Source organism: Somniosus microcephalus, chromosome 8, assembly GCF_052327205.1.
Source record: "Somniosus microcephalus isolate GS21.2 chromosome 8, FLI_Smic_1.0, whole genome shotgun sequence".
Taxonomy (NCBI): domain Eukaryota; kingdom Metazoa; phylum Chordata; class Chondrichthyes; order Squaliformes; family Somniosidae; genus Somniosus; species Somniosus microcephalus.
The window spans coordinates 37,740,535-37,761,998 of record NC_140994.1 but is presented as its reverse complement, the minus strand read 5'-3'; the positions used below and the strand labels follow the sequence as shown (position 1 = coordinate 37,761,998).

General features: G+C 48.2%; 1 protein-coding gene across 12 annotated transcripts in view; it reads right to left on the bottom strand.

Moving 5' to 3' along the window:
• LOC147113459 (uncharacterized) overlaps nt 1-21,464 on the bottom strand; it is a 364,793-nt gene that overhangs the window by 288,597 nt on the left and 54,732 nt on the right. For 11 of the 12 annotated variants that reach the window (XR_015079214.1, XM_085994578.1, XM_085994586.1 and 8 more), the window contains exons 2-3: nt 17,335-17,421; nt 11,081-11,140 (exon numbers count right to left, since the gene is read on the bottom strand). Coding sequence is in view for 11 of the 12 variants with exons in the window: in XM_085994578.1 (XP_085850704.1) it covers nt 11,081-11,140; nt 17,335-17,367 (93 nt within the window). In the remaining variant the exon portion in view is untranslated. The remainder of the gene's footprint in view (nt 1-11,080; nt 11,141-17,334; nt 17,422-21,464) is intronic. The other variant, XM_085994580.1, reaches the window with a different exon arrangement.

The window sequence follows — 21,464 nt, the reverse complement described above, 5'->3', positions numbered from 1 at the left end:
ATTGGGTGCAGGCCGTCCCACTGCTAAATTGACATGCTTTGCGCCATTTTAGGCCTGAAAAACTGGTGCATCGCATATTCATTTGTACCCTGGTGTGTTTAAAGGTCACAGTGTAACAATGTTGAGCAAAGTGATGAGGGAAACTGGGTCATAATTTCACAAGTGTATCTAATGATTTCATTGTGGCAAAATATCTTTGGGACTTGACAGCAAAGGGGTCCAATAAAAGGCACAGATTTCACTGAAAACAATGACCAGGCTTCAAATGATATGAACCTGAATGGTGTGATTCCACAGAACTGAAATATAATCTCCTTTTCCGTACTTTGTTTTTTTCCTTGGCCCTAAGATACCGACTATTTATTCCAAACAAAAAGCTTTTCTATTGTGAAGTCGTTGGGTTAGTTGAGCAACAGATGCTTGCTGTTCACAGTAACAAATGGCATCAACTCTTAGCAACAGCAATGCCACAGCGCTTTAGTGAATTCCAACACTGCTTACATAATGACATGACCCACATCGGAATTATGTGCCTTTTGAGCAAGAGTTAGCCGATCACGGATTACACTCGAAGCATTATTTATCAAAACTCTATACATAGAATGTGGACAAAAAAGCATTTCATAAAGAAAATGTTACCGTTCATTTTCCCAGCTTGGTAAAGTTCAGGTTAATCACAAATACCACTCCTTTGTTAGACACACACACACACATTCCTGAGTGGTGGTTGTTACAACATGTCACACTGCTCAGTCAGACTGAACACACACTGCTTGCAGTCTGCCTTCAGTAAAAAGTGGCACTTTCTGATTTCGTAGCATACTTCAGATTCACCCCCCACCCCCCTTCATTTTTAATGACTGGTTTGAATTCACTTACCTTTTCTTCTTATTCCCTTCCACGCTACTTCTAACACAAACTCTAGTGCTTGCCACCTACAGTCCATACACTTGAAAAAAAACTTCCTGAATCACAAGATTAAGAACAATCTGTGGCAGGTGAATGCTGGGAAGCAGGCCAAAGGTCATCTCTTCAGCGTCAGGGATCAAATTACAGATTGAACAACACTGCCTGCCTAACCAAATACAGCAGTGTTTTGGGATAAGCAAAAACAGCCCTGCCTTAGAGATCACTTAACATTTGTTTTGCCTTTTCTTTTACTCTTTTCTCCCCTCCCCTTAATGACTGTCATTTTATTTTAAAGACGGCATGATGGTTTCAGCATTACTAAAGTATGCACAGAAAAATGCTCATTTTTATTGAAGAACATTGTAACATTTCTGCCAAGAGTCCAGTGTCCTGCTTTTTAATAAATCCCCAAAATAAGCATGTAACTTGCATCATTTGTCCCTGTGGTGTATGTAACCTGTTCCACCTTAAGAGAACTTAAGCCTGTTCCACCTTAAGAGATGTACTACTTTCTCTGGCTGCTGTATACGTAATACCGGTGGTGACCACCGGTATATAAGTACTGTGTAGTGATATTGTATTTAGTATAGTCCTGACCTCCAACTAGTAAAGACCTGTTGAAACTTTATTCTTGTAGTCTGTGTCAGTAATGAATCTTAATACAACTGGAACACACAGACTTAACAGTGGCGACGAGTCCGATTCTTACCCTGCGGCAGTTTATATCCACGGCGGCTTCGTCCACAGAACGGGCGTCGAAGAGAGGCATCCACCCTCATCACCCTGCTGGAAGACACGTCGCGCGGCAGGCATCGAGAACCCGGAGTGCAGAAGACATCCTGAACTCGAAGCCTCCATCAGCGGCAGTCAGCTATCTTCTTTCTACCTCGGTGGTGGGTAAGCCGGTCAGCGACGCGAGCAGAAAGTCGGCCGCGTTGGCTGTACAGACGGGGGGAGGAAGACGGAGGAATAAGGGCGGTGAGATCGATCGCGACCGGAGATAAGGGCCGGGCTGCTTTCGGGCCAAAAAGGCGCAGCGTCTGGGGCGACTGAAGGCGCGAGAGCCGCGGTGAAGGCGAACGCAGCCGGTGCTAATAACCGGGCTGCAAGAAGGGCTGCAAGGCGCGACATCGGGGAAGTGCGAATGCCCGAGGGAGCCGCGGTGAAGCGGAAACAGCATCGGGGGCGTTACTAACCGCTGGGAAAGGGGAGCAGCAGCGGCACGCCAAACGCCATTGCAGCCAGTGGGTGAAGACCGCCAAGCGCGGGAAAACTGCCATTTTGTAGGCGGAGGACGAAGACAAGAGCGGGAAGCCGCCATCTTGGGATAAAATAAAAAATAAAAAATAAATAAAAATAAAATAAATTGCAACGATGCCTAAACATGGGAACATTAATACCTTTGATAGCGACATCGAAGATTGGGCCACGTATGTAGAACGCATACAAAATTATTGTAAAGCAAATAAAATCCCAGATGCAGAGAAAGCACTAACTTTATTGAACTTAATGGGTGCGAAGACATACGGGCAATTGAAACACCTTTTATCACCAGATGAACCGGCGGATAAGACATTCGAGGAGATTGTTACTGTCCTGAAAAATCATCTAAACCCCACGCCGCTGATGCTAGCGGAACGATTTAAATTTTACAGCAGAAGGCAGCTGAAGGATGAAAGCAATGCTGAATATTTAATGGAATTGCGTAAGCTAGCAAAGTACTGTCAGTTTGGAACGGGACTAACAGACGCGCTAAGAGATAAATTTGTGTGTGGATTATTAAAAGAAGATACACAAAAGCGACTGCTCGAGGAGAATGAGCTGACGCTTGAGAAAGCGGTCACTATGGCAGCAGCACACGAAGCCGCAGCGAGAGGCACAGCAGTAATGCAGCTACAGTCACCGGAACTCAGTACAAATAAATTGGGTTTGAGTACTGTAAAATGTTATCGTTGTGGAAAGACAACACACGATCAGAACCAGTGTTGGTTTAAAAACCAAGAATGCAGAACGTGTGGCAGGCTTGGCCACATAGCTAAAGTATGCCGGTCAGGAAAGAAGACCAGCAACAAAAAGTCACCGCAAGGAAAATACATAAAGGTGCACAAGGTGACAAAGACCAGTTCGAACGAACAGAAGTCAGATTCAGACGCTAGCAGTAATGAACTGGGTAGCTTAAGAGTACACAACGTTGGTAAGGATGCAGATCTCCAGACAATTTGGGTCACTCTTCAGATAGCAGGAGTCCAAGTAAAGATGGAATTGGACACTGGATCGGCATTGACGGTCATGAATAAGAAAGATTACAAAAGGTTACTCCAACATATTCCCCTACGGGATACAGAGATTATATTGAAAACATACACGGGGCAAAGAGTGTACCCCATCGGAAAGATAGAGGTAAAAGTGGTCCACAAGGGTGAAGAAAGCCAAGTAATGGACTTATATGTGCTACCTGAAGGAGGTCCACCACTACTGGGACGGGAGTGGATTAGGAAAATGAATATGGACTGGCACTCCTTAAAAGCACTAACGGTAGATTCCGGGGAAACAGATGTCAAACCTAAACGATTGTCCAAAATATTGGATGATGCTAAAGAGGTGTTCCAGCAAGGACTGGGAACACTGAAAGGAATTACGGCAAACATCAAGATTGATGAACATGCACAACCAAAATTTTTCAAAGCCAGACCGGTACCCTATGCAATACGACCTACTGTAGAAGCGGAACTGGAAGCGCTAGAACGTTCAGGTGTACTGTCTAAGGTAGATTGGAGTGAGTGGGCTACGCCCATTGTTCCCGTTATGAAACGTCCTTCGAGCAACAAGCCAGGAGAACCAGGGAAGGTTCGCATCTGTGGAGATTTCAAGATCACCGTTAATCCGGTGCTTCACACGGTGCAGTATCCGCTTCCGCGGATTGAGGATATTTTTGCTTCGTTGTCTGGCGGGAAACACTTCACCAAGATAGACCTGGCGCAGGCGTACTTGCAGATGGAGGTTGAAGAAGAGTCACGCCAGTACCTCACGATCAACACGCATAGAGGTTTGTACCAGTATAATAGGCTGGTTTTTGGAGTGGCATCGGCTCCGGCAATTTGGCAGAGGGCCATGGAGCAGGTATTACAGGGAATTCCAGGCACACAATGTTACCTGGACGATATTCTGATTACAGGTGATGGTGATGAAGAACACCTCGCAAACTTGGAACTGGTGCTCAACAGACTGAAAGAGTATGGACTTAGAGTTAATCGGCAGAAATGTGAGTTCTTTCAGAAGCGGATCTCGTACTGTGGTCATGTCATTGACCGGGAGGGGCTTCATAAGTCTCCTGACAAGATAGAGGCAGTTGTAAAGGCTCCCGCTCCGGATAATGTCTCTCAGTTGAGGTCGTTTCTGGGATTGATTATCTATTACCATAAGTTTCTACCGAATCTATCCACGGTACTGCACCCGCTGAACGCTCTTTTACAGAAGGGGGTACCATGGGAATGGAGCGAAAACTGTAAGAAGGCATTTCGCAAAAGCAAAGAATTGATCACCTCAGAGGAAGTGTTGGCTCACTTCAACCCGACACTGCCTATTCGGTTGGCTTGTGATGCTTCTCCATATGGTATTGGGGTAGTACTCTCACACAAGTTGCCAAATGGCACGGAAAGGCCAGTCGCGTTTGCATCCAGATCATTGACCTCCGCTGAGCGCAACTATGCGCAGATCGATAGGGAGGCTCTCAGCCTTGTATGGGGAGTGAAGAAGTTTAATCATTACCTGCAGGGCCAAAAATTCACACTTCTGACAGACCATCAGCCGTTGGTATCCATTTTTAACCCTAAGAAGGGTGTTTCGGTGATGACAGCACAGCGACTCCAGAGGTGGTCCCTTTTCCTAGGGGCACATCAATATCAAATAGAATTCAAAGGTACAAAGCAGCATGGCAATGCTGATGGGCTGTCGCGCCTGCCACTACCTGAAGCGGAAGAGACGACGAAAGTTGACCCTGTTGAGTTATTTCATTCGACCATCATCGAGTGTTTACCAGTCACCAATGCAAGTATTGAAAGAGAAACCAGGAACGACCCGACACTGTCCTGAGTTTACGAGGTGACAGTGAAGGGATGGCCAACACATGGTGATCCTCTGTTACCAGCATTTTCGGCAAGGCGAGACCAGCTGTCCGTCTGCCATGGTACTTTGATGTACGGGACAAGAGTGATTATTCCTCCCAAGTTACGGGAAAGAGTTCTAAAGGAACTGCATGAAGGTCATCTGGGGGGAGTTAAGATGAACAGTCTTGCTAGGGCTTATGTATGGTGGCCGGGCATTGACCAACAGATAGAGGAGTTGACAAAAAGCTGCGCTGGGTGCCAAAAAGTGCAAAATGCACCTCCGATCGCACCGCTACACCCATGGGAATGGCCTTCAGCCCCATGGCAATGCGTACATATTGACTTTGCTGGTCCATTCATGGACTCCATGTTCCTAATTGCGGTGGACGCACATTCCAAATGGCCAGAAGTGATCAAGATGAATACCACTACTTCAGAAAAGACAATTGCGGTGTTAAGAACAATATTCGCAAGGAACGGATTGCCAGAACAGATATGTTCGGACAACGGACCACAGTTCGTGTCGGAAGAATTCCAAAAATTCTTAAAGAAGAATGGGGTGAAACATTATACCTCTGCCCCATATCATCCGGCGACAAACGGGTTGGCCGAGAGATTTGTCCAAACATTCAAAAAGGCAATAAAGGCCATGAACGATGATCAGATTCTGTTACAACACAAGGTGGACAATTTCCTAATGGCATATCGAAACGCTGCTCATGCAGTGACTAACCAAAGTCCTGCCATGATGTTTTATAACAGGAGGTTGCGGTCCAGGTTGGACTTGTTAAAACCAAATGTGCGGAGGGAAGTGGAAAACAAACAGTTCCGGCATATTAATAACAAGTCCACTCGAAGTTTCGACGTAGGACAACCAGTGTTGGCAAGGGGCTATGGAAATGAAAAATGGCAGTCCGGAACAATTCGGGCCAGACAAGGACCTCTGATGTACACAGTAGATATTGGTAACAATGTGATAAGGCGTCATGCCGATCAACTGGTAGAATCAAGAGCAAAGGTCGAACACATGGTTGCGACAGAGACAACTGTGGAAGACGTTAATGAACCTGAAGCATCTACCTCGGCAGGGACTGTACCTGATGATGACGTCCAATACATAGGAAACCAACAAGAAGAGTCACCTCAGCAACAAGAATCAGAGACCACTGAAAGGCGTTATCCAAACTGAATCAGAAGGCCTCCTGAGAGACTGAACCTTTGAACTGTTTATACCTGAAGTTATATATGTATATATGTTATTATGTTATGTTAAATGGGGATATGACTGTTAAGCTAAAAAGGGAGGATTGTGGTGTATGTAACCTGTTCCACCTTAAGAGAACTTAAGCCTGTTCCACCTTAAGAGATGTACTACTTTCTCTGGCTGCTGTATACGTAATACCGGTGGTGACCACCGGTATATAAGTACTGTGTAGTGATATTGTATTTAGTATAGTCCTGACCTCCAACTAGTAAAGACCTGTTGAAACTTTATTCTTGTAGTCTGTGTCAGTAATTAATCTTAATACAACTGGAACACACAGACTTAACAGTCCCATTTTTGGCTAGCACCAATGGACCTAATAAAATGGACAACTAACATTGGTTCATCGTTAGAGGTACTTTTCAACAAAATCCAAAATTGAATATTTCCACAATCCCTGCCACATCATCACTTTAAATGTAGACTTCAAGGTGGCATAAAATGCAGCAAAGCCTGTGAATTCAAAATCTGCAACCACAGGCCAACATCCATAGGGCATCAGATTATCTCCTAGATTATATGACAGCAGGAAAGCACTGGGGCAGCGCATGTGGTGATTCCACAGAAGTGAGAAAATATTCCTTCTACATTAAAAACGGGCTTTTTATCTCGTTTATATTCCGGACAGTTTGTTTAAAAGCCAAAGTCCGGATGAAAGGCCGTCGGCCTGAAAGTGTGACCCTATGTTTCTCTCTCCACAGGTGTTGCCTGATCTGCAATTTTCTGTTTCTATTTTAAAAACCATAGCGTCCAGTCCAAAACCAAAAAGGTGGCAAAGCTAAGCATAGATCAGATGTTGGTTTCCACACTGCCTACTTTCAACCACTATCATTAGTGTTGTTGGGTAAAGGGTTCATTTAAGAAGAAAACACATTTGCTATTTGTGTGCACAAAAATTACAGTTTTCTGAAATGAGCCGTGATATTTTCAAAACACGTCACCCCAGCTTAGCACAGTTGTTAACAGATGAAACATGATCAAAGCTCTATTCCCAGCAGGCTTTCTTCCACAAGCGCACCAGCACCATGCAGAATACATTCGTTCAGTTCTTCTGACTCCCTAACTCGTGGGGGTGAAATTCCTATTTGAACAAAAAACAAGAGACTGCTTGGTTTTCTCTGTGATTAAAAACCTACTAATTCAATTGCAGCCTCAGGAGTCCTCTGTGTTAAAGCCACACATACATTTCATTCATCATTAATTGTGGAAATAGTAGGCATTCTCTATTTTTCACTACAAGAAGAAATCCTAACTCCAGATACCTGACTTCTGATTATTGAACTGGTGTCCTGATATGACTCCTAGGCCTAGAAATTGGGTTGAGGCGCCAAAGTGGCGCCAAGTTCACCTGGGCGCTGATTTTTGCGCAGCGTTCGGTGCATTAACGAACGTCAGAAAGTCAGTTTCAGCGCCCCTAGAGGGAGACGGGGCGAGGCTCGAGGCGCTCCGTGTCCCTCTTAGGGCGCTGAAACTGAATATCGCAGTGCAAAGTGCTGCAGCACCACATGCTGCGGCACGGCACGCTGCGGTACTGCAGGCCTTCCTCCCATTGTTAAGGAGGAGGGGCCTGCAACAGCACGATCCCCGATCGCGAGTGCCGGCAAAAGAGCCCGGCACCGAGGAGAAGTGCCGGGCTCTCGGGAAACAGCCGGCAATGCCGCAGGGGGGGGGCGGTCAGGAGGCCGGGGATGGAGGTGCTGGCAGGCGGCCGCCGAAAAAGGCGGCCGCCCCGCACCTCCACCTTAACTTGCGCCACTGCCGGCACAGCAAGGCCCCGTGAACCGGGCGCGGGTAGCGAACGGTGCTACAGCGGCGTTCACTACCAAATATCGCGATCGGGGCGCTAATGGGGCACTGCACACACCGATGACGTCATCGGTGGCGGCGCAGCGCAACAGGCTAACGCCACCATTAGCGCCCCCGCTGAATATCGCGGGAGGCGCGGCCAGTGGCGCTACAGCCACTGACTGCCCTCTTTAGGCACGAATAGGTGGCGCTACTCACCCAATTTCTTCCTTACCCGGTGGGGACGATCTTTTCTACTGATTGCGTGCAGTGACATCATAAAGGTATTAAATGCATTTCTGATTTCACTCGAGCTGAGGGAAGTCTTCCCACACTTGCTTACAAGTTTGCTATACATAAAATTTATCCTCACAGATTCCTGACGTCTGACTCTGAAGGGGTCATTTTTCACCTTGTTTACCAGCAGCATATTTTGGAAATTTGGGCATGCACTGCACATGATTTTCCAACTCTTTAATCCTGGAGTTCAGTTATTGAGGTGATGGTAGTGACAAGGGAAAGAGCCTAACTTCATCCACCATCACTCTTGACAGATCATCCCCACTGCATCAGATTCAGACACCCACCTACTCCGCTTCCCCATTACACCCTTATCCTGCTGAGCATCTGCATGAACATTTTATTCGAGGTACAGGCTCATCCAAGTACAAAATGATCCAAACCCAGACATTTTTTCCAAATATCCTTATTTCAGGCCCATTTGAGCACATTAAAATTCATACTTCTGCTTTAGTACTCATCATTAAAACATAAATAAATTAATTGGAATCCATTCTTGCCAAATGCAAAGCGCCTTTTAAATCTGCTGCGAGAAGTGCAAATTTAACTTCTCTTATGGTGCAGGGCAGATTTAAATGCAACATTCTGTGTTGGAGTGCCCTCTGGTGGTAAATGCCTTGAACTGCACTGCTCAGCCCATGAACATAAATCTATTGGCCCTGAATTTGCGTTTGGAGGCGTACCAGAGGAATACGCTTCCGAACCGGAAAAAAAAATCCGAACATACCTGGTGTCTCCGGAACTTCGGGTCCTGGGCCTGAAGGCGTATGCCTGCGCAAAGGCCCACGGATCCCAGGGGCGCATCCGGGCCATTATCATTTGGATGCTCTTACACTTATAAAGTTGAGCTTATCCAGTGTGCACACAGGTTGTCAGAATTTTATTTTTAAATAATGGCTGTAAGCCCAGTGAATTCCATGGTAGCTGTCAACCCTTCATATATAAACCACATGCCATCAGTCTTTACTCTGTTCTTCTTCGCAGTTTGACACACAACTCTTCTCATTATATTTTCCAAATGCTCACCCCCCTCTTGTCCTGCAGGGAAATACTGATACTGACTGGGCACGCTTTCATATGTGCTGGCTGCCATTTAATACCTCCAAGTGACCATTCTTCTTGTGTGAGCCCAGGCAGTAATTGGCACCAAGCTATTATACTGAAGAGTGCACCACAGCTGACCTCACCCTGCCTTCATGACTGTCCACACAGGCACACTTTCCAGCAGGGTCACGGAACAGTAAACAGAATCAAGAACATTAGCCTAGAAATTGGTCTGCACAGCGCCCATTTTTCGGGCGTTACTCTGACTACTAAGGCCCCAATATGGTGGGCAGAACACGTATTTCCGGCTGGAAGAGCACTGCCTGCCATATTGGGTAAGGACAAACAAGAGGCATCCTTTCCCCATGCCTGAAGCAGGCGTTAGTTCCTTTGCATATGCAACTATGCAGCCTAACACCTGTTAGAGGGCCCCTCCTCAGGATTGGTTCGCCTTGAGGCAGCCAGCGCTATTGCAGGCTGCACTCAGGGAAACCAGCACTAGGGTTTGCCTACAATAAAGAAGGCAAGTAACTTACCTGAATATAAGCACTCCTGCTCCTACTGACCCCACATTTAACCCCCGTCCCAATAGCCTCAGCTTCCAACCCCCGATCCCCGGCCCCGATCCCCGGCCTCGATCCCCGGCCCATGCCCCGACCTAGGCCCCGATCCCCGGCCTCGATCCCCGGCCCCGATCCCCAGCCTCGATCCCCGGCCCCGATCCCGGCCTTGATCCCCGACCCAGGCCCCGACACCCGACCTAGGCCCCGATCCTCGACAACACTTACCTGAGGGCCGCTGCGATGATAGCAGCAGCCCAATCTTGGACTCCTCTTCACCAGCGGGCTCTTCATGCTTTGCTCGCAATATTGAAATGTGATCTGTGGCCTAATATCTGGAGAGTGCTGGGCCTCACCATTCAGGCACAGGGGAGGCCCACAAACTACGTCCCCCGTGTGCCCAAAAATGGCCCAATATCTAGGCCCCTGACTGAACTTTTTCTGCTTCCAAGCACAGAGCATTGATGCCAACTGTAGCATACATTATCCACTGGCTGATGTCATCTACCTCAGCACAGAGTACAGATCAAACCTGGAACCTTCCTGATCTGTATGGCTTAGTTTAGGGTTGCCAACTCTGGTTGGACATACTCCTGGAGGTATCATCACATGACCTCCGCCCACCCCTGACACTCTTGCTACTGGTCACCCAACATGTCCATACTTGCGGTAAAAGCGACATGTGAAGCTGATACGCAACATGTGCATCTCACAACAGAGGACAATTTTAAAGCACAGTTTTACATTTGGTCCATGCATTGCATCAGCACACAACTCTGCAGGTGACGTGAGCAGTATCTGTTTGGTTTTAGTCTGTGTTACTGATGTCTGTTTATTATCAGCTGCTGCTTACAGTTTTGCATTACTGCTACTTTGAGTAAGTGGATCGGAAAAATATTACACTCTGGTCCAACTAACACCAACTGTTCCTTTACAGCTTCTTTATGTGAGGTTGCATGCACTTAATAAACTTCTGAAATACGAGAAGTCTGGATGATAGTCACTGTAAAAAAAGATTTGCACATGAGAACCAGCAAGCCATGCAAAATTCCAGTCCAGCACATGAGTTGACAGCGAGCAACTATTTTTAGCCAAACACCATATAACAGTACCTGTGTAGTCTCCTGATTTGGAGGTAATGAGGTGATTGTGCCTGTATCAGTAGCCTTTGGCTAAAAAAATGAATCAAAATGTAAGTAAACGAACAGGTTTGACCAGCCAAACCTACTGTAGCATTGGTACCACACAAACTTTATTTATTAACTGTAGAATTTCAAGAGTTGAAATCACCATTTTAATTCAATAGGTCACACCAAAAATTTAAAAGACACATACCTTCATGAAAAGATGTCTGACGAGCTTTTTTTTTGATTGTTTATGAATGCAATCAGATAAATCCCACTAATGTGCATGATCACATTATTTGCCCATGGTGCCATTGTAACAAAAGTGACCAATGCTTTTCTAGCTCTTCACCCTCCCCAAGCAAACAAACAAGATCTGAAAAACATGATTCACCAGCAAACAAGCGAGAGATATGTGCAGCCCTGTGCAAAGTGCACTTATGTGCCGTGCAGTGGAAGGGCCCAGACTGGATCACAATCTCAGTTTGCCTGCTGGTGCTGAGTGAAAGTGAAGAGGATCAGCAACACTGGGTTTAGGGAAAATGGGGGCCAACTTATCTCAGGCTGTTTTCAGAAGTCTTCAGGCTGCATTGACAGATACCCGGGCCTATATCATCTGTTGATCGTTTTTGGGCAGGAGAGGGAAAACTGATAATGAGAAGAAATAACTGAAAAATAAGGAAAGTCAAAAAAATGACCGACATCCATTTCAGTTAACTTCTTGGTTGCATAATGATTAATTTACAAATTTTAGCAGATAAATTGATAAAAAGAAGTTATCCAATTTATGAAGAGAATGGGCACTCGTGTATGTTAAAGTCCCGCATTCTACAAGCTGCCTTATTTGAAATGAATTTAAAACTTAAAGGCCTAGAAATTCAGTCTAGCCACTTTTGGGGCGGTAAAGTCGGGCGGGCGCTAAAGTTAGCGCCCGCCGGAAAGTGGAGGCCACTTCGCCGAAATTCAGTAGCTTTGGCCAAGGAGTTTGGGCGAGCGCTGAAACTGGCGTTGCACTCCTATCTTCAGGCGCTAAGCCGGCGGTGCGGACTGATAACGCCGAGGCCGGGCGCAGCGCAGGTGCGGTCATGTTTTGATTGACAGCAGACACCCTGACGCCGGCCAGCTCTTAAAGGGGGAAGGGTCGACTTTGTCTGCTGCCACGCCCTGGATAGTGGAGCCCTGCAGCTAGGCCTGAACACTGCTGGTGGACCCAAATAGCGCCTGAAGCCATGCAGAAGGCCCGTGAACGAGCGCAGTGCTTCTCAGAGCATGCTTTGAGGGTGCTGCTTAGGGGGTTGGAAAAGAACAGAGCGATCTTGTGCCCGGACAGTGGCAAGAAGGCTCCCAGGAGGCAGTACAGGAGAGCCTGGAGGGAAATCGCCCTGAGGGTGTCAGCCAACAGCGATGTCCCCAGGACTGGTGACCAATGCCGCAAGAAGTACAACGACCTCACTCGGTTGGTCAGGGTGAGTACCCTTTCCAGTGTCCTCCTCATCCTTGCATGTGCACCTCACATTATGGGCAAAGGGACCTCAAAGGCCTAATGGCCAGCCCTCCTCCCGCAGCTATGGCACTGGCATGATCATCAATAGCACTTTCTGCACTTTACACACTGGCCAAGCTATTCGACCATGGGAGGCAGTGCACACAACAACAGGGCACCACACTGTACTTAGAGGCCATCCTTTCTCTTGCAGGCCAAGCTGGCGCAGAATCTGAGGAGCCGGACTGTCACTGGGGGAGGCCGTGCCCAGTTCCAGGAGCTCAGTGACCTGGAGGAGCGCGTGGCTCGACTCATGCGTGCCCGGGTGGTTGGCCCCGTTGCTATTGGAGATGCCGACCCTGTGCTGGGCCCCAATGGTAAGGACATGACCGTTTGCACCTCTCTCATTCCCCTTGCGCTTCAGATCTACATCCTTTGCCACTGTCCGATCAATGCGCATAATGCCACCAATCATGCCTCCCTCGCTGACGCCCTGTCCTCACTCTAAAGCTACTCTTGTGCCTTCCTGCTTTCAGCTGGTGAGGAGGAGGTCCCTGAAGCTGAGAGTGCCAGTCCCTCGGAAGAGGAGGACGACGAGGACCAAGAGGAAGGCGGCACATCGGGGGAACCCTCATCCGCGCCAGGGGATGGCAATGGAGGGGACACGTCTTGCCTGGAGGAGAGCCGGGGGAAGTGTTGCAGGGGGGTGTAGCTCCTGGGTCCAGTGGCGTCCAGGCACGCGGGAAGGGTCGGGCAGCACGGCTGCCTTCTCCCCAGAGGGGGGAAGTGTTGCAGGGGGGTGTAGTTGCTGGGCCCAGTGGCGTCCAGGCACGCGGGAAGGGTCGGGCAGCACGGCGGCCTTCTCCCCAGAGGGGGGAAGTGTTGCAGGGGAGGGCAGTTGCTGGGCCCAGTGGCGTCCAGGCACGCGGGAAGGGTCGGGCAGCTCGGCGGCCTTCTCCCCAGAGGGAGAGTCTGGCCTCCAGTCCGGAGACGGTCCTCGCCCAGGAGGTGCGCCTCCTTGATGAAATGTCCGCGGCCTCGGAGCGGCGCCACAGCGAGTTCATGGGGGTTGTGGGACAGTTGCCTCAGGCCATTGAGTCCCTGGCTCATAGTGTGGCTGATTTCGGGGACTCACAGGCCAGGGGTGTCGACCAACTCGCGGCAGCACAGGACGCGAGTCGAGAGTTCATGAGTGGTGCCGTGCAGACACTGGCTGATCTGATGCGGGCACAGACCAGGGCAGTTCGGGCACTCACTTCTGCCACACTCGCTGTGTCACGGAAGCATCGCCAGGGCACCCGCCGCCCTGCTGCAGCACAGCGGTCTGGCCTTCACCAGATTGCTGCGCTTGCTGCAGTGCCAGCCCGGCCGAGTGCCAGTGTCTCTGGCGACCAGCGAGCGCCTGGCATCAGCCAGCTTGCCCCCATTGATGCAGCCGCCACTGCCACTCCCCCAGCCAAGCTGCGTCGAGCTGCTGGAGAGACTGATGCTGCCCAGCCACAGCTGCAGCAGTCAGCAGCCAGCCCCTCCAGGGCCGGACCTCGTCTAGGCTGACCCCCAAGGGCATCTGCCGTCACGCATTGTGCCCCTCAGGAGCCTTCCCCCAGCCTTGCAACACCCACAGGGCCCAGGTTGAGGCGGAGCAACAGGTCGGGCAGGGGCCGGAGAAGCCTGCACAAGGACTCGCCCTGTCGGCACACCAAGTAGAGTGTGTTGCCAACTGTTTTTTTATATGGGGGTGTTTGTGTTCTGTATGGGGGGGTTTGTCTTGGTTAGGCCGAGGATGAAGGCCAATTGGATGGACAAGTTTTGTTATTCCTCCCCAGGTTGTGGGAGTGAGATATGTTTTTGACTGTTTTTTGGGGGTGTTGTCTGTTTTTCTGTTTCATGTGGGAAGGGCCCTGAGTTTGTTAAATAAAGCTTTTTATTTATTCAGCTTGTCCAGGTGTCATGTTTCAAGTGGTTGTTGCGTTAACCGGCTGAGGGCTTGCGGAGCGGCTGCATTCAGGTGCGTTCACTGCCACAAGCCATTCCCTGACAGGGGGCCTAGAAGTGTCGTTCAATAAGCCGCCGGCGGACGGCCCTTGGACCTTGTGGCTCCCTCCTGGGCTGGTACTCCTCCTCCTCCTCCTCCTCATGGTCCTCCTGCTCGTCCTCCTGAGGTGGTGGTCCAACGTGAGGTGGCAGTGCCTGAGTCCTGCGGATAGCCAGGTTGTGCAGCATGCAGCAAACGACGACGAACTGGGAGACTCTATCCGGCGAATACTGTAGAGAGCCGCCGGATCGATCCAGGCAGCGGAACCGTTGCTTGAGGACGCCAATCGTTTGCTCTATGATGTTCCTTGTGGCTTGATGGCTTTCGTTGTATGCCTCCTCCGCAGGGGTCCTGGGCGCGCGGAGTGGGGTCATGAGCCATGTACACAAAGGGTAGCCCTTGTCCCCAATAAGCCATCCCCTTGGTGGAGGCTGTGCCTTGAACATGTCAGCCACAGTAGTCTGGTGCAGGATAAATGCATCGTGGCTGCTTCCTGGAAAGCGGGCATTGACAGCTAGGATGCGCTGCCTGTGGTCACACACCAGCTGTACATTGAGGGAATGGTAGCCCTTCCGGTTGCGGTAATCCTCGGCATTGTCGATAGGTGCCCGCATAGCCACATGCGTGCAGTCAATGGCGCCCTGCACCATGGGGAAGTCGGCGATCCTGGCAAATCCGACTGCACGCTGCTCCTGCCTCTCTAGGGTCATGGGGAAGGAGATGAATTGGTGTCTCCTTGCGAAAAGGGCATCGGTGACCTGCCGGATGCAGCGATGCACGGCGAACTGGGAAATGTTCGCTATGTCCCCAGCAGCGGCTTGGAATGAGCCGCTTGCATAAAAGTTCAGAGCCACCGTGACCTTCACTTCCACCGACAGAGACGTCCTGCACATCAGCTGTGGACGCAGATCTCTGTGAAGCAGCTGGCAGATCTCTGCAACCACCTCCCTTCTGAAGCGCAGCCTCTTAACACAATGCGCGGCAGTCATGGTGAGATAGGACACCTGCTGCCGGTATTCCCTGAGTGGGTAAGGCCTACGTTGCCGACGCCTGATGGCCCCTCTGCGTCTAGGCATGGCTGGCCCTCTCACACAGCGTCTGCGAGCCCTTCGCACATAATGCTGGAACTGAGGGTTGGAACCCCATGCAGCCCCCATAATAAACTTGCAAACAGTGAAATCACAATGAGTGAAATTTCCAAGCTCTGGCCAGAAGCCAAAAATACCTCTCCTATGTTGTCCCAAATCAGGAAGGTCTGTTCCTTGGTCTCTGTCCAGAAATCCAAAGCACTAAAGTCATTGCAGCAAAATGGCTGGCCTTTATAGTTCAGTCTAAGTTCCCTTTAATTAGCGCTCCCCGAGGCCCGCAGGGCCTCTGCTGCGTTCCACTTCACAGTTCTTAACAGCGCCACGCCCACATTGGGCGGGCGCCACTGAATTTCCGGTTTGGGGCGCACAAACAGCGTTGCACGACGAAATGACGTCATAAGCTGCGCGCGCAGCTGAGCGGGCGCAAATTGCGCCGGCGCTAAATGTCAACTGAAGTTGGGCGTAGGCGCAGATCGGCCTGCGCCCGGGCGCTAAGTGCCTAGCGCTGGAAATCTACCCCTCTTATGGCGCTAACGGCTGGTGGACACAACTGAATTTCTAGGCCAAAGGGTCAGTTTATCTGATAAAGGTTTTAATGAATAGCTCCTGGAATAAGGGCCCAGAACTGATTAAACCAGTCAGCCTCGCCACATCTTGATGAGAAGGTCACCAGTATGTGCCGGTGACAGGTGAGGTTCCCAACCGCCAACGTCTACTTGGAAAATTACCCCTCGGTCTCTTATTATAACGTAACAACTGGAACATTCATTATAATAAACCTTGCTACTTTCTCCAATTGGATGCATCATGCAAAATCTCTGACTTTGAACCTATAACTACTATCCAAACTGAAAAAGGAATAAGATTAGAATTCTATAACAATTAACAATTGTGATCTATTCTATGTTAATATTCTGGATGCAAGCATTATAGTACAGTGGTAAGTAATGCAACAGTCCATATACATAATAACCACAACATAAAAGGATTAGCTCATGTAAATCTATGTCCTGGATACATAATGTAAAGACTCAGAGCTCTCTAAATTGTCTTAAACCCTGTTCACACAACAATTGGGTCTCCCAATAAAAGCACACATTATATTTGCAGGGATAAAGGCTCAGTAAAATTTGCCAAGACAGAATATTAGTGCATGCAATTATTTAACCAAGGTCACATTTTACTGACACTTTAGGCAAGTATTTAACCTGGCAAAATCTACTCATTTTCTCCCCCAGCTTTCTCCATTCAACTTATTTTCAGACACATAAATCATTTTACTATGGTCCAGCAGTAAAAGCTGGGTTGTACCCCATGGTCTTAATAAAATAGTCACTTGTGTGAATAGGGTTTTATCATTGAAGATCTTTTCAGACTGAAGTCGGAAAGTCCTCACAGAAATATGAGAACTCCGAAATATGCTTATTTAAAAATCACATGTAAATATCTGACTGAATAGTAAGTGAAACATTTAAGGCTGTCTCTGATTGATGAGCGTCAAACATACTTCCCTGCTTAGAGTGCAGGAACACTGCCATGAGAGCTCAAAGTCTTTTGACATTACTTACTGATTACTACACATTGTAACTTCCAGACACACGTCCTGTCTTCAGAATAAAGGCCAGCACAGACGCACCTGGTCACCCATGGAACTGCTTTCATTTCCCATTGTGATTCAACTTCAGTGCCACAGAGGAAACGAGAAAGGGGGAAGAAAAGGAAACTGAAAAAAAAATAAAACACGAATGAACAACTCATATGACAACTGTATGTAAATGAGTGGGCGTTGTACAATCGAAGGGCAAACCAACACACTGGGACTACTAAAGAAAGGAATAAAACAGCGAGCCGCACATGAGAACTGTGAAGAATTTCTAAACTTTCACCCAGTGGGATTCCTCAGAAGAGAAGGTGACGAAAGACAGTTTGAAAGAGATTATTTATGAAATAAAAAGGATTCCATGGATGGAATGCTATCATCAGGAGGAAAAGACAATTCAAATGGTGATGTGTTTAAATTCTAAAACAGAACAATATTGACATTTTAATTACCTCGTAACAGGATGTTAGTGTAGCCTCTGAGGTTCAATTGTAATGGAATACTAAAGGAATCATAAATAGGGTCATGTGCTCCGTTCATTACACCTTCTAAACTTCTTTACCTTTAACCCTGCGAGGGTGTTCTAACTTCTCCACAGCCTGTTGAGGGAGTTCTCTCTCTCTGAGTTCAGCAGAACACTGATACATAAATTAATGATATTGACTACCATGAGTGAGGCAGTTGGACTTGGAGAGAACTCCCTCTGACAAATGTGGTTCATTTTTTTTATGAACACAAAGATCAGTCAAGTGAGCTTAAAGCAGAGGCACTACAGAAAAAACCTTTATTTAGCAAACCAGAATTAGGTTACCAGCTTACACTTCTTATAAATTAACGTTTCCTTCTTTTGATCTCTGATTTTTTAAATTCTTAAGCCTTGTGATTGTCGGTCACCATTCTCTAGAAAGTCCCTTCAGCTTGGTTTCTTGGGTAGCTTTAACAAAAAGACGGCATGAATATTTTTGATGGACACAATTGGTGCTGTTTTAAATACTGACTCATGTGATCACCTATGCTGTCTGATTGTCCAATTAGGTCAGATCACTCATGGATATATTCCTCAGCCTTTCCCACCCCATACACATGCCAATCACATATTTTATTTATCACATATTTACAAGTAATTTCCAAGTGTTTAAAAATGATTTTCATTGTTATATTTCTTTTTGTCTGTCATGCCCATTGGATCATCTGACATGATGGTTTCAGTTGTGATACGTATGAAAATCAGTATTAAATATTTATTCATCTGTCTGTTACCTCTTTGAGCTCTTTGGTAATGATAGTGCAAGAAGCTCAGTTATGCGACAGTGCCACAAGCCTCAATGACCGAGCACAACAGATTTACAAGCGCCCGCTCTGATATAATTGAGAGGGGTACACAAAAGAAAAAGAAATCAACTTGCAGCTATGTAGTGCCTTTCACGTCCTCTAGCACTTCACAGCCAATGAAGTATTTTGAAATGTAGCCACTGTAATGGAGGCAAATTCAGAAAACTATATAAAATTTTACTGACAAAGTTTTTTCTATAAGAAAATAGAGGCTAAATTAACTGTGAACTATTTGAGCTGGATTTTTACTCAGGTGCGGGATGGTGTCGTGTTATCCGCATTTCATGTTATCCACCCGAATCTAAATGGATGTGGGAGATTGATGCAATTTTAACTTAATTGTCCAATTGATTTCCAACATGTGGGAACCCTTGGCAACTGAGTTTTTCCTGATTGAAAGTCCCCTCCGATGATGTCATCATTGATGCTGCATTTAGGGTCTGCAACAAGCCTTGCTTCTTCTGTAGACTGCCAACCTTTTGCCCTTTCATGCTAGAGGGACCTGGAGGCAGAATGACCAGCGAGAGACCTAGGTCTGCTCCCAGGTTTGATGATGTGGCCCTGCAAGCTTTAGTTGAGGGAACAAGAGCTCATAAAGAGGTGCTCTTCCCTTCTTCAGGGAGGAAGAAGCCTCCCGAGCAGAGCAAGGCTGTGTGGATTCAGGTGGCAGAGGAGGTCAACTCATTATCAGTACCCCGCAGAACCTGGATTCAGTGTAGGAAGAGATTTCATGACCTTCTGCGCACTGGAAAAGTGAGTATGAATTTCCCATCACCCTCAATCTGATTCCCATTGCCTTTCCTCACCAGCACTCAGCTTTAGCAATCTCTTCCTCCACATCCCACTTGACACTGACATCCGTGCACCCTTACCCATCGCTTTCTCTCTATGGTCACATTCACATAACTATTCGACTATGCAGCCCTCACACTCCCCATCACTGTGATGCTATGAAAACAACTGACAACACACAGGGAGGGCCCTTGGTCTTGCCACCTCACTCCATCTTTGTCTCCTTCTAAATATCTATGCTATGGAATCTCTACACTCACTCCTTCATTCTCACTCAACCTCCACTTGACTCCCTCATTGCAGGAAAAGAGAGCTCACAATAAGCGAGAAAGAGCGAGGACAGGAGGAGGGCCACCCTCACTAGCCCACCTCACCCCCTGGGAGGAGGCGGTCCTGGAGATCGTGGGACTCGAGGACGATGCGCAAGTGGGGGACGGACAGACGGGTGCATCAGAGAAAGCTGGTGACAGAATAGTTTTCCATCTCTCTCATTGACATTGCATGAGTCGCTGATAATGATTCTGAAGCTCTAACAGATGGACTTATGATCATCTGCAATATGCAATGTGCATGTAACCTTGGCATCACATCTCTGACTCTTTCCTTTACTCCCCCACAGGACCATCGCAAGCAGCCGTCCCCACTAGCCAGGAGGAAGAGCCTGAGCAGCCAGACTCCTCAGAGGAAGCTGCAACCTCCAAGGGCGCAGCGTCAACAGAATTCAGTGCACCCAGCACCAGCGCAGACACTCACACCTTGGTGGGACCTTCGGGACATAGAGTAGTGTTGTCACCTGGTGTATCACAGCTCACAAGTGAGCGTCAGCAGATTGTGGAGAGAGGGACAGCAGTGGAGAGTCCTAGTCGGAGGGCGCAGGACTCTGCCAGCTCGGCTCAGCTGCATGTCGACCCTCTGCCTCTGGGTCCATCCATAAGATCAGCGGTGCTGGAACTCCTGGAACAGATGCAGGAGTCTCTGGCAGGTTTTGTCTCCAGGGTCGCTGCGAGTGTGGAGCGAATGGAGGAGTCCATAGCGAACATGAGCAGAGCCTTTGTGGAGTCATTGGCGCCTCAACGCATCACCATGGAAAGGATGGCAACCTCCATGGAGGAGATAAGTTGCCAGAGTGCAGAAAACATGCTGAGTATTCATAATAGAATGACATCGCTGGAGGAGCGATGGTCATCTATTGAACAGAGAAACCAGACCTTCATGGAAGTCCTTCTGAGTTGGACTGCCAGTGCAGATATGGGTCCCCATGGCCCGCTGATGTGCAGCAAGGTGCTCTCAAGCCACTTCCAAGCGCTGGCCCCTTCTGGCCTGTGCAGCTTTAGGTGGGTGAGCAGCAGCCTGGCGCGCTTGTTGCTGCTGCTGTTGTTCCTGGTTCTGCTGGTGCCATGGCTGGTGTTCAAGCTCATCTAATGCCCAGAAGGGAAAGAAATAAATGGCTCCCATGCTTCTGGTATATGCTTCAATTGAGGAAGCGCTGAGTGAAGGTGGCGAGAGGGGTTTCCCAGGAGGTCACACTGGAGATGGGTGTCAGGCTCCAAACTTCCACAGCTGTGGTTAAGCCTTCTAAAAGTTGCTCCAGACCCGAGACCACTACGTCCTGCCACCTGCAAATGATGGCTGATCAAAGCTCTTCTTTAATGGTTGACCTGCAGTTGATAGTCAGCAATCCAATAGTGCTCCCGCCAGGTTTCACCATCGTGTTTCCCACCAGGTGTGTTTAACGTGGGAAAAGGGTTAAATTCGCAAGGGCCTTTCAAAATAGGACTATAGAGGCCATTTAGTGCTTGTTAAGGGCCTTAACGACCTATCCTGCCTGTTGGAGGCGGGACGGAGTCGGGACCATTAGACACGACTGAGTTAAAGTTGAGTTGGGAATCAGGCGGGGAGGGGGTTCCCGCCCACCAGTTTTCGTGATTTTAACCCCCCACATGCCTCCAATCACACCTCCATGGCCCATTGAAAATCGAGCCCTTTATTATTGAGACAGAAAATTGCAATGTACTTTGTTTTCTTAGTTGATGTTAAGTGTA